The 14245-nt window shown below is 39.0% G+C and overlaps 1 protein-coding gene across 2 annotated transcripts in view; it reads right to left on the minus strand.

The window, feature by feature from the left end:
- The window catches only part of MRRF (mitochondrial ribosome recycling factor), a 714694-nt gene that overhangs the window by 537658 nt on the left and 162791 nt on the right, over positions 1–14245 (minus strand). For both annotated transcript variants that reach the window (XM_044058273.1, XM_044058272.1), the window contains exon 2: positions 13935–14149. In XM_044058273.1, the coding sequence (XP_043914208.1) occupies positions 13935–14118 (184 nt within the window). In that variant the 5' untranslated portion in view covers positions 14119–14149. The remainder of the gene's footprint in view (positions 1–13934; positions 14150–14245) is intronic.

The following is a 14245-nucleotide window of genomic DNA, read 5'->3' on the forward strand; positions in this document are numbered from 1 at the left end:
TCAGCAGGGGTAATTTCAGTAGCAGATTCAGCCATGCTCTGTGAGGCCTCGGCTATCGGAGGCATGCTTTCAGCCGAAGGAAGAACCGAGGACTCGGATTCAGCCAAAACTGAGACACTCGCGGTTGGCCTAACCGTGGTTTCAGCCGAAACCACGGACCGCGAGTGTCGGTTCTTTTCCTTACGCTTTTTAGCTAATTGGGTAGTCGGAGTCTCCGACGGCATTTTGTATGCAAAAGCGGGACCAAAAAACTCCTCTGCAAACTCCGACCGACGTCTAAGCATCCGTCGGTTGAAGGAAGCACAGGCTAGACAAGCTGATACGTCGTGGTCTGGGCCTAAACAAGGAAGGCAGTAAGAGTGGAAATCCTTATGAGGTATTTGTTTCCCACAAGTTAAACAATTATTTACTTTGTCTGACATCGGCTGAGGCAAGAAAGAGTCCCCAACGGGGTACTTAGCTTTTTAGAAGTCTTCGATAGTAGAAATCTCTGGATCTGACCGACCGGCACTTGTGAACAGCTTCTGCTTCAGGCACCACGCGGCAAGAAAGACTGAGGAAAATGGTGTCAGCTGATGCCTTTATACCAAATACACAGCAGCTATGACGTCGGGTGAAGTGCGACATCAGCCGAGGCCAGACCCAGACTTTGGAATCCGGCCGACCGAAGGGCTGCCTGAGGCAGGACAACCCATATGTTAGGACTGCAGATGCATCCTTGAAGGACATCCTCAACAGAAATATTTTTCTGTGGTAGATATCACGTTCTTCTCGATACCAATACACCCCGACAGCCAGCATTGGTTTGCATTCACATTTCAGGGGAAAAGGTATACATATATGCAACTACCACAGGGATATTGTGAAAGTCCAACAATATTCTCACAAGAAATGGCAAGCAACCTGGCGGGATTTACCCCACCAAGAGGTAGTCAGATTTTGATTTATGTTGACGATATCCTGCTGGCATCCCCCACCCAGCAAGACTGTAAAGAAGATACCATAGCACTATTACAATTTTTAGCCACTGAAGCACATAAAGTAAACAAAAATAAACTGCAGCTTTGGAAAAAACAAGTTAAATACCTAGGATATGTAATATCCAAGGAAGGTAGGACATTAGATGAGGACAGAAAAATAGCGATTTTGCAAGCACCAAAACACACTACCAAGAAGAAAATGATGTCCTTCCTGGGTACGACTAATTTTTGTCGGAGTTGGATTCCAAACTATGCCTTGGAATCTGCAACATTGACTAACCTGATTTATAAACAGCCTATGGCAGCACAGGATCTGTTACAATGGACACCAGAAGCAGAATCTGCTTTCTGCAAACTGAAACAGTTAATAGCGTCCTCATTAGTTTTGGGATTACCAAACTATCATAAACGTTTTTTCCAAACTGCAGATTGTAAGCAAGGTTATATGACATCAGTGTTAACACAGCAGCATGGGGACAAGCAACGTCCTATTGCTTATCATTCATCACAACTGGACCCAGTGGCACGGTCTTTACCTCACTGTGTACAAGCAGTAGTTACAGCTGCAATGGCAGTACAGGCTTCGGCCTCAGTAGTGTTGTTCCACCATCTCACATTGAGAATGCCTCATGCAGTCGCGATTATTTTACTACAAGAAAAGGTAGCATATCTTTTCCCTGCTAGGCATCTTTCCTGTATGACTATATTGTTGAGCCAACCTGATATGACAATTGAACGATGTATGACTGTGAACCCTTCTACCTTGCTCCCAACCCCTGCAGAGGGCACACCACACAGCTGCCTGCAGGTGATTGAGCAAAAGACACTGCCTAGAAACGATCTTACGGATATTCCCTTGGATGATGCTGAGGTGACATACGGGGACGGCTCATGCAAAAGGGGTCCTGCAGGACAGAACCTAGTAGGATATGCAGTAGTTTCTGACACAGACATTATAGAAGCAAACTCTTTACCACATAGTTTATCTGCACAGGCAGTAGAATTGATTGCCTTGACACGGGCATGTACCTTAGCAAAGGGTAAATGTGTGAACATTTTTACTGATAGCCAGTATGCTTTTTCTACTGTACATGTTTTTACGCAACAGTGGAAAAATCGAGGAATGATAACATCTACTGGCAAACCAATCAATCATGCAATTCAGTTACCTCAGAAAGTAGCTATTTGTAAATGCACAGCTCATACCAAGCAACAGGACAGGATTTCAAAAGGTAATGCGAGAGCTGATACAGCTGCAAAGCAGGCAGCTTCAGAAGTATTTCTTTTGAATGAGGAACTACAACACTCTGAGATTTTAGACTTAGAAATGTTAAAGACAATGCAAACACTTACTACACAAACTGAGAAACAAAGATGGGTAAAACGAGGAGCAATTCTCGAAAAGGGGCTGTACATCTCTAAAGAAGGGAAACCAATATTGCCGTCTAATTTGTTTAGATATGCAGCTTTATTGAGCCATGGGCAGTGCCATGTCTCAACAAGGGGGATGGTACAGCTGGTGAACCAGGTGTTCACGACGTACGGATTTACAAACTACTTTAAAAAATTTTGTTCGTTATGTCACATCTGTAATAAATATCATGCACAAGGGGCGTTAAAGCCCAAGCAAGGGAGTTTCCCTACACCACCGTATCCGTTTCATACTATTTGTATGGATTTCATAGAACTGAATAAATGTGAAAATAAGAAGTATTGTCTTGTCATTGTAGATATGTTTTTCAGATGGGTGGAAGCCTTTCCGACTAAAAATCCAGACGCTATGACTGTGGCCAAAGTGCTTGTTAAAGAAATCATCCCTAGATTCGGCATTCTGGAAAGGATCTACAGTGACAACGGCATACACTTCGTGAATCAGACCATACAGCAATAAAGAACGAACCAGACCATCAGAAGTGGCAGTGCCCCCTGGAGCGTGGATCTGGCTGAAGATAGTTAAGAGGAAAAATTGGGCGTCTCCGAAGTGGGAACGTCCATATCAAGTGCTTTTGTCAACACCCACAGCAGTCAAAATTGCATAGCGTGCCTTTTGGATCCACCTGACGCACTGTAAATTAGTTAAAAACTTTGAACTGGACAAAAATCTTGTTACATGCCAAGAGCAAAAATGATAGAGTCCAGAAGAAACAGGAATGCAGAACAACCCTTTCCTCAGAAGTATTGCATAATCATCCTGTTAACTGTATTAGTGACAATAATCTTTTTGTTGTGGCCTTTTCTTTTCCCAGCCACACAGACTGAACTGAATAAACGTGAAGCGTTACTCATAAACTGGCATCCAATCTTTAACACTTACCAGGCATTTAAATATGTGTATGCTGAGACTTTCAATGTTTCGAATTGCTGGATTTGCACAGCTTTGCTGACAGCATACGGGGGGTTATTAATGACTACAGTCCCCCTAGGGGTCAATGAGACCTGGGAGAACTTGATTTATGATACTTCAACCATTACAGCACAAGACAAAATAGCATTGCACTTGTCTGCTCCACAAAAGGGAACTGTGTGTTTTTATAAAAATGATACTGTTCAGGTGGGTTGGAGCAATTGCAATGTGACTGTTCCTTATAGATGTTACACTAAAGGTAACAAAGTAGATCTTTATTGTAATACAAACTATGATTTATTTCTTGGCTTGATGCACAAAACACTTGAAGTAAAACATAATTCTGTTCTTTATAAACAACTGTCTATAACTGATAAAAAAATGTTTCATGCAGGGCGAGTGTACATTCATAGCAAGGTTTCTACTAAAGTAGAGGATTGTTATTTTGTGTGTGGCAGAAAGGCATACCAATGGTTACCTGAGAATTGGTCCGGTAGTTATTTTTTGGGTTACCTGGTTCCGGCCATACGACACACTGCAGTTTTGCCTCATGGGAAAATTCGAAATGTCCGAGAAGTCGTCAAAAAACCTGTAAATCCAGTGGGACAAATCGATGCGCATTGGAAAGATCATCACTCTCTAGGCAAAGGACTGACACACATGGACTTGAGTAATAGCGTTATATCGTGGGCAGTCATATTACCAGCATATGGAGCAGTGAAATCGATCTGGGAGCTGAGAAAATTGTCAAAACCTCTCGAAGTAATGAGCAACGCAACTTTTTCTGCTCTCAAATTGGTGACTGATGAACTGAATGCTATAAGAACTGTAGTGCTCCAAAACCGCATGGCTCTCGACTTCACCCTAGCGGCGAGAGGTGGTACGTGCGCTTTAATCCAAGAAGAATGCTGTTCGTATATTCCTGACCATAAACATGAGATAAACAATCATCTTGAGGTAATTCAGCAAGTGTCAGCCATGACCAAACCAGGCCCAAACCCACTGACGGATTTTTTCCAGAAATGGTTTTGGGGGTGGGGTACCATCCTAATGAACATCCTGATTGCCATTCGTGTAGGTATGCTCCTACTGGGAGTATGTGTTAGCTGTGGTATCCCCTGCATGAAAAGACTGATTAAAGACCTTATAGACATGTCAGTTTCTGAAACCTTATATCAAAGTACTGAGTTTGAAGAACTGTTAAAAGACTAAAATGCTTTCATAAGTTTAAGCTGAATGATTCTCTTAACTGCAACTCCTGAGTGGAAGAGGTTAGGAGAAGAAAACAAACTGTTTATGCTTATTTAGAAAGTAGTATAAAAGTATTAATAGGGGGGAAATGTTAGAAAAATATGTATTAATGTGTGTATTAGCAATATGCTTAGTGCATTTAGAAGTTTGAAAAGAGTTAACACATTTATTCTATTTCATACTGCATAAATCTGTACAAACTGCAGTTGCTTTCTGACCTTGTACTGTTAGCTAAAATCTTGCTTGTGCCTTGGAAATTTACTGAGAAGCAGGTGATTTCTACTTGCGTTAGGAAAATAATGAATAGAACAGTACTACTTGTATGAAACTTAGACAAGAAGTTCCGCTGTGCCATGAGAAAATACACAGCTGTAGAACTTACAGATAATTAGTACAAAGCCTGCTTGAAAATATGAACTGCAATCAGCATTTGCTTGTATCTGTATTAGAAAAGTACCTTGAAAAGTAACACTGTACAATAGATGCTTGTAAATGGATTAATAGTCACCAAGGCCAGGTTGTTTTTCTGAAAAGTTTCTCACAAATCTAGTCATGTCAGTAGAAAATCTGAAGTAACATCTGCTGTAGAACAATGCAAAAAGTTGTGTTTGATTACGTCAGCTTAGAAGGCCACGTCTTGTAAAATAGTATAAGAATGAACATACTTCCTGTTAGTAGTTAGACAAATCCTTGTATTTGCATGTTTTTGTCTCCTTGCTGCAAGTAAATTAAAGTGCCTTAACTGAACCTTACGTGTATTGGTCTTTGAAGTTTTTTCCTTTGACAGCCCCTTTCTCCACTTTTGGCACAACCACTCATAAAGAAGATTACAAGTTACACTGATGTTTAAAGGTAAACAAAAATAATAAAAGATAACATGAGATTAGGGCCTCCATTATTTGTAGTTTTCATTTATTACAACACAAATCCTACATATATGACGGTGTATTAGTAAATACAAAAGGAGGATCTAATATACCTCTAAGAAGCAAAGATACATGGCATGTGAGTCGTGACCCAAGAGTTCAGCCATTTGCAAGTAAATAGCTGTGGTAACAGCATGTTTTCCTTATGTTAATGTCTAACCAATTACAATTCTAAAATAACTAGAGGCTGAACTATATTGTATGCAGGGATGAAGCTCTGACTGTGCCCAGACATTCTAGGTTCAGCTGGTGCATCACAGCACTAGGGGAGATGGCTACAGGGAATGGAAGGATGACAAGACTTTGCCTTCTTGCTTCTCTCAAGGGAAGAGATGAAGATCACAGACTTTGAGTGTGCCCAGAGTGGTGGAGACTGGAAATTACTGTAGTATGCACCTGTCAAGGGGGGGGGGGGCAAGAGACTATTTCTTGTGGAGGTGGGGAAACATCATTTGCAAAAGACTCACTGCACGTGAGGGTGTGCATGGAAATAGCATGGAGAGAGAGAGTGCTAATCAAGCATCTCTGCACCTGTACTGCCATTGAAGGGGTTAAGGTTCCCCCCTTATCAGTCAATTTCAGGCAATATTTAGTAAAAAGAATAGTAGAATACCACTTTCTCTGATAAGCTTTAAACAGAGTGGTTGGAAAAACATTAAACCAATACTTGTCCCTTTAACAATTTTGCCTGGGATGACCTGCAAACCTCGTGAGCTGGACAAAAATGGTGACTGAAGTAGGAAAGGAATTTCAGACTGAGAACAATGTTGGAGGCATTACCTGTTATTGTAAAAAAAAATAGCCTTCCTGAAGACATCCAACAAATTAAGCTTGTGACCACCTCTCAAGTCACACAACTTCAGTCGATCAATGCAGTACTACAAAGCAGCAGAGGGAATTAACTGTTCAACAATCTATAGTTGCAGATTACTCTAGCAGCATTTAAAAGCTGCAATTACATTTGTGTGCTCTGAAAATTAAATTGGAGGAGCTTGAAAACTGGGCCTGTTATGAATAATTTAAGGATCATTTGTCTGTCTGAAAATGCAGTGGGAGCTGATCAAATAGATTTCATCAAAAGGGAACCGAGTGTCATTTTGGAATCTGCAACAGCCCCAATAATTGAAATGGCTCACAGGATTATACCAAAAGTAGGGTAAGGAAGATGCATAGATATTTTACTTTAAATGCCTTACATACAATGACACATAAGCAATAATAAACAAGGGCAGAGCTTTAGGGCACAACATGAACATTGTTGGGCTCCCTGTCAAAGTGACACCTGATTATAATAGCTCTCTGTATCCTAGAAGAAAGGAATCTAATAATATACAGGATCTGGGATATCTAGTTAACCTGCACTTTCCAGAAACTTATAACTAAAGGAAGTGCACAGTTTCAGTTTCAGTCTCGCCATGAGGGAGAGCAATTTCTCAGACAGTCAATCACCTAAGCAGCTACATATCCAGGGGTGGCTCGTCCAATGCCACCAGGAGCTAATAAAAACAGGGATCATTCACAATCTCTGTCACCACCTAATCCAATGGCTTGTAAAAAGGGCAGGGAGAACAGTGGAGTCAGTGCCGGTCTTTCATTTAGGATCCCCATACTTCTTTCTCTTTGCCTATACTCCAATATCAATCCTTAACAGGAAAAGCAATCTCTAGCTTGCAGTCCAAATAAATTCTTGGCATCTTCCCATTCTATTACCTTTCCCTCTCTAGTTATTTGCTCTCAATACCTTGGTTCCTTTGCTAGTTTTCTCTAATACATTCTAGCCCCCTCTTGCCTTTTGTCCGTATCTCTAACTGCAGTCATCCCTATTGGCAAAATCTCCTTTCTCCATTCCCATATTGGCTTTGTTCTTAGAATACTTGCTGCTACTTTATGAATATAATATTCTGTATGATTACTGTCATTCTCCTTAAAGATCTGCAACCAAAATCCCAGTCTCTCTTTGTTTCTCAAGCTTCCCCCGTTTCATCATCATCCCTTTCCATTTTGAATTATACGTTTCTGCTTGGGTTATGCACAGCAGCCTTAACTGTGTAACTCCAAAATGCCTCTTCAAATTGGGTAATCCCAATCCGGCTTGTTCTGTTTGAAGGATCAGCTTATCCCACTTGACTCTTGCTGTCTTCCCCTCCCAGATAAAATCCTTCAGGTTTTTATTAATTTCTATCCATAACTTCTCCTCTGGTTGATAAAAATATGCCTGACCTGTGTATAAGATTTCTTCTTCTTCTTTCGGCTTTTTCCAGGTTAGGGGTTGCCAGAGCGGATCAGCTGTCGCTCTTGATTGGCAGTGAAGTTTTATGGTGTCGTGTTGCCAGCTAAAGGGACTAAAAACATTTTAACTGCTTGTATATTACTATCCATTTTCATACAACAGATCTTCCAATTTCTCCATTTTTGAATTATCTTTTGTTTTGTCTCTTTCCACATATCCTTAGTTGCCACACTGGAATCATTTTTAATCCATACTCCTAAGTACTTCATTTTACCACTCCCAATAAATATGGATAATGCTAAACCAATTCATGTGTGGGTACATAATTTACAGCTATTGCCTTTGTTTTAGCTTCATTCATTTTGCATCTCAAAAATATATGAAACTGTCTCAAAATGTTCCACAACACTGAAATGTCCTTTTCTGGTTTTATAAGGTATAAATAATATAATTTGCAAATATAAAGCCAGCTTTTCTTGACTACTATACCAATTATATCCTTGTATTTCTGAGTCCCTTATTTTCTTTGCTTATGGTTCTAAATATAATACAAATAACAAAGGGAAAGAGAACACCCCTTCCTGGTTCCTCTGTTCAAGCAGAAGTTATCAGAAAGGAATCCACCCTCTTTAATTTTTGCCTCCAATCCCTCATATATCCTCCGGATCTAGATCAGTTCCGCAAAAAATCCATTTTAGCAAATACCAAAAGAGCGACGCGTATTAATCAAACCGTGAATAGACTGAATGCACTAAACCGCGAAATTTAAAACATTGAACAGTCATAGTCGGCCAGCCCCACCACCCGCTACATACTACCTACCCAAACAAAATAAATAAAACACATACATACACTAACCAAACCCTACTCCTAACCCTAAAGTAAAGCACCAAAACCCAACTTCTAATCCTACACTAAACCCAACATACACAACTATCTATGCACTACCCTTAACCCCCTCCTTAACCCTAAGGTCCATAACTACCGCACACTTTCCCTATGGAGATATACCCTAACAAAATAAATAATACACATAAATACATTTAACAAAACCCTACTTCTAACACTACACAAATCTTACATACATTACCTATCTATGCACTTAACTTAACCCGCACCCTACCCTAAGGTCCATACCTATTGCACACTTACCTTACGGAGCTATACCGCAGACAGGCCAACCAAAACACTTCGACATTTCGGATTTCGCTGTTTTGCTGTAGTTCGCTCAATACATGTTGATCATTTCATATTTGAGGAAATGGCGTTTTGATCGTCTGACAGGGAGCCATATCCTCCAAATCAACCTTATAATTCTATCAGAGAATGCAAATGCTTCTATTGCCCTGCTCATAAAGTCCCGGCTTACTCTGTCAAATGTTTTCTCTGCATTAAAACATACCAACAACAGTGGCATTTTCTTACATTCTGCTTCCTTTTCGATCATCAATGTTCTGTTAATGTTGTCAAATGCATGCCTCTCCTCCACAAAACCACACGGATACAGATCTGTCAATTTTGACATCACATTTGCCATCTTTCTGGCCACTACAGACATAAACACTTTACAATCATGTTTTTTTTATTGACATGGGTCTGTATGAAGCTGGATCTGATGGGTCTTTACCCTCTTTAGGTATTACAGCTACCTCTGCTTTCTTCCAGGATGTCAGTATTTCTCCTCCCATTAAAGTACTGTAAAATATCAGTTTCTCCCCTCCTGGCTTCAGAACTTTCACAGGAATACCATCTATTCCTGGGGACTTTCCTGTGGATTGGTTATACGTCACCATTTTTATCTCATCTCCTCTTATCCTTACTGTTAGTAATTGAGCCTCATCTACCTCTAACCTTGGCATATTTAATTCTTCCATAAATGTCTTCTTGATTTTCATACTTCTCTGCTTTATACACATTTTCATAGACAGACTTCTGAAATATTTCCAATACCTCAACAGGATCTCTTGCTACCTTCCTTGTTATACACTGTTTGTCAGGTTGATCTTTCATACAGTTGTTTCTTTTCATATCCATTTGATCCTATGCCACATCTTACAAAACTTTTTGTTTTACCGAAAGTCCTCAAAAAAAAAAAAAAAAAAAAAAAAAAAAACAAACACACCCCAAATACTCCCTAAAACCTATTAACTTAATAACACATAAAACTATGTACATCTTCAAATCCTGAAGTTTTACCCTCCTAATAGGAACAAGTGTTCTAAACAGACAGCCATTCTTACAAACTTGAGTTAACCTAAAAGAAAGGCTATCCATGCTAAGATGATTGGTACAGCCTGTGCTTCTAATAAATGCTGTCTGGTTTTGTCTTATCTTTAAAGTTCTCATGGTTGGGAAAACATTTGAATGCTTTCAGAAAACATTATCTCCTAGCCATTTCTCTTTATCAGATTGTCTCTATGCAGAGATAGGAACTAAAGTTTTGGCTGTTAGCTATCCCCACAAAGCCTTTGAATCTAGATGCTTCATCCTCTATATGGATAACACTATATTAGCCATGGTATAAGTGCTTATTTTTCAACAATCAAAGTTACAATTAAAGAGATTGGTTTCTAAATTACAATTATCTTACAAACTTAAGCTCTGAGCATCCAAAAGAGTGGAGATGGGCAGTTGTCATGACAAGGGGTCAATTATTTTATATCAGTTGGGAAACATAGCTAGAGTTTAAATGGGAATGTAGTGCTGTTTCATGTGTACTGAAGAATGAGTATTGTCCTTAGTCTATACTGTGCTTACGAACATGATAGTATTTGTCACTTTCTGATTTTATGTGACAATGTTTTGAGTATGTTATGATTTGTCTGCTGTTTCAATAAAGGAATATTCTGCAATAAAAAATGGCAATAGGACAGACAGATATTTCTCCAAAAAATTCACTGCACATCTAATTCCCTGGACAAAACAATGTATGCATTTGGGATACAGGACTATACAAGAAGCAAGTTCCCTGTTGACAACACATAAGAAAAGGTGGCTCTCAGGCCACATTCCACCACTACTTCTCAGCCACAGCATAAACCTAAAGCATCACTGCGGTTTGCCAGAGCATGGTGAGGGAGACATGGTATGATGGTAGACTACAGGCTCCTGGAGCACCACATTCTCTCTTCTGGGGGAAGTAACTGCCTAACCCACTAATAAGAGGTAGAAAAAAAAAACTTGAATCTGGAAGACAAGCAAGGAACAGTAGGTATACACACATAAAACTAAAAGTCTGTGTACGCAAAAGTGACTAAGCACATGCAACAGCTTCCCTTCCTTCACTGAACACATTACAGGTATGACTTTCTAGGACTAACTGCATTATAAGAATGAGATTATGTTGCATTATGCCCAAAGCACCACCAAAGATATTACTCTGCATGGCAAAGCATTCATCATGCTGTGCCCCCTCAGCACACAATGCTCTCAGTAGCATGCAATGTCCACTTCCTTCCAGAGCCAATGATGCTCTTATTTTGCAGGTGAACATTATGCTATGTTATGCACCTTCTTTGCATAATGCTCCCTTTCTTTTAACTCTGTCCACACAATTACTTTGTAGGAGTGAAAGTCAATTGCATTATGAGCATTATGAATTCTTATAACTCTCTACACTCGTCTTTCTTGTGCCAACTATGCTGGCAGGAAGGAAGAGACTGTTATACTGTGTGCCACGCCCTGCAGCAGAATTATCCACCTCTCCAACTACTGCCTTTACAGTCTGGCACTCAGTATGCCAGTGCCATTGAAAAGTACACTAAGCTGTAGCTCAATGTACCATTAATTTCTATTTTCTTCACACTAACTGCATACTGACAGATGCACAAGTCTGTATACGAATTATAAGGTTGCAATACAGTTGAACTTCCCTCCACCCTGCATCTTGTAAGCAGTAAAAACTCTGTGTATGAATCTGACCACCACTTTTGGCAGCCTAAAAATGCATTAAATATAAACAGCATTTGCTAGCCAATGTTGCTTTCATCATTTAATATCACCAACTATGCAACAAATCTTACAAATAATTCTGTTGTGTTTGTTTTGTCAAACTGAAGTACAGAAAATTTGGAACACAGTCTTGTTATTTACTATGTAAATATGGGTAGGCAAAATGATGTTTCATCTTAGCTAATAACTACATAAAGGGTGCATTTGTACAACAAATTTGTGCAAATTATCTGTAATATTTAAAAATCCTGTTAAAAATAAAAATCCCAGAATAATTCATACATTCATATCAAATTTCATAAAGAAAGGAAGTTCTACTAGAGACATTACAACAAATGTATCTTCTGGTATGTGACTTTTGTTGCTCTAAGAATTGCTGTTATATATTTTATATTATAAAATAATTGGCTCGTTGCCATTCAAAAACATGCACAATGACTGGACAGCCCAACCATCATGCCTGTTGTAATTCAAGCATATGCCAATAGAAAAAAGTCTGGCCTCTAAAGTACCATTGAGAGGCCAGACTTTTCTATTGAAATATTCTACACAGGGCAGGGCAAAATACAAGAAAAAGCAAGTACATTCTGCAAACGTAAAGAAACAGAACTGTACCTGATTTTCTTTGTATTTCTTTGCTGCACCTCCTTAAATCTTGCCAGCCTTTTGTACCTCTCAGCTCTTTGCAGAATGTGCACATTTTTGCCCCATAATGTTGGTCTTTTTCCTATTTAAAAAAAAAGTAGTTTCCTGGCAAGCCACTGGGGATAAAAGTCAATAAATAATAGCGGACAATTGAGGTTTAGGTTTCATATACTTCACAAAATATAAGATAATACAAGACCTCCCATTCCTGTAACTTTAAGTTTATAAGACCAATAAAATATTGTCCCTAATTTTTGGACCTTTGCTGCCCTTCCCCCCAACTGTGTTCAGCTTTGTCCAGTTTTCTTGCACTAAGAGTAGCAGTATATATAAAAAATGGCAATGGGGATTCTCTTTTCTCAATTGCTTCTCTTGGACAGCACTGATATACTGTGCAAGTGTGGGAATGCAATTCTTATACATGTGCAGTACATCAAAAAAAAAGGGGGGGGCAGAAGAGAGCAGAGAAAAACTACAACACTGTTGTACAAAGGCATTATTTAAGAAAGGTAAGAAATTTGTTTCTTAAATAATGTCCTTGTATAACAGCAGTAACGCACTCCTGAGTGTGGGTAATGTTGTATTTATCCACGGTTGGCTTCGTTTGATCACTTGGGCTTTGACCTCATGATCAAACCACATCAGCCATAGGAAAATCCAGCATTACCCCACATCCAGTCATAGGTTAATGCTTAAATAAATTGCACTAAAAATTATACACAGTTATTAAAAATAGTTTCCTTACTCTTAGTTAAGTGTAAAACAGATAAGGGCTCAAATCATCAAGTAGTCTTGCCTAGTCTGTAATTCACTGATCTCTGCTATCCAAAAGTAATCACTCTTGGTAAGGTTTCTGTTTGTGCAATGATACTGATTCACAGTTTTGGGACTTCTTATTTTCCTCTGCAGCTGTGAGACTGTGAACTTAATGGAGGTGGATTGGAAGGGGTATTGTCCCCTTACATATTTTTCCCTTTACATCTGGATGAAGCTTCAACCAGACTGTTCCAACTGGCAGTAGCTTTAACCAATTCTGACATGACAAAATGTAGGGGGACAGATAAAACTAACACTGCATTTATCTGAAGCAGTTGTGTTATGCTTTCTACTTTATACAGTATGCATTTTCTGCTGTAATCATTTTGTGATTTGTACGTTATCTTAGTAAGCAGTAATGTACAAGTTTATGCCTTCAGGGGAAGAACATGCAACAGGTAATAGTTTCACTGTATTTCTATATGTTTTTAACATGGTGCATTAGATGCAAAGGTGTATAAAAATAATATGCTATGTTTCTGTAAGTACACAGACAGATACATATATATGGTCTCCATTGAGTTTTATAAAGCATAACAAATGAATTACATCTATGGCATGCCCATACATCCTTTACAGAGTTAAGAGGCAAAATATAATATAATTAACAAAGATCCAAAGCACTAAAGGAAACAAGAGAACCCATAACAAACTTCTAGCAGTTGTCAGTATGCAAGCATTTATAATAAAAGTGCAGATAGCAGGATTACTTTTATGCTGTAGTTTTCAAAGATGTAACAGTTCTTGACAGAACACTACTTAATTTAAGTACCAAAAGGCAGCATGATTACCTTTGCTTTTCTTGGTAGCTAGAAATCTGGCCTGAATAGCTTGCTGGGCCCCATGTTGCCTGCAGTAATTCAGGAACACAGCTGTAGGTCTCCCACTGCTTTCTAATTGCAACCTTACAAAAAGTGGCAGAGATTTATAAAGTACTGGCTGCAGATGGAACATATTCCTTAAGGCAAAAGCCATAATAGAAATGTTGCAATTATTCTGATGTTACCTAGGTATAAAGACACATTTAATAGAATTAATAAGAGCAAAAGTAGATACCAATACCTAGCATACCTAGATCTCTACAACTTTAAGTATGAATGTC

The sequence above is a fragment of the Protopterus annectens genome, chromosome 16.part0 (assembly GCF_019279795.1).
Source record: "Protopterus annectens isolate FY-2018-M chromosome 16.part0, PAN1.0, whole genome shotgun sequence".
NCBI lineage: Eukaryota > Metazoa > Chordata > Ceratodontiformes > Protopteridae > Protopterus > Protopterus annectens.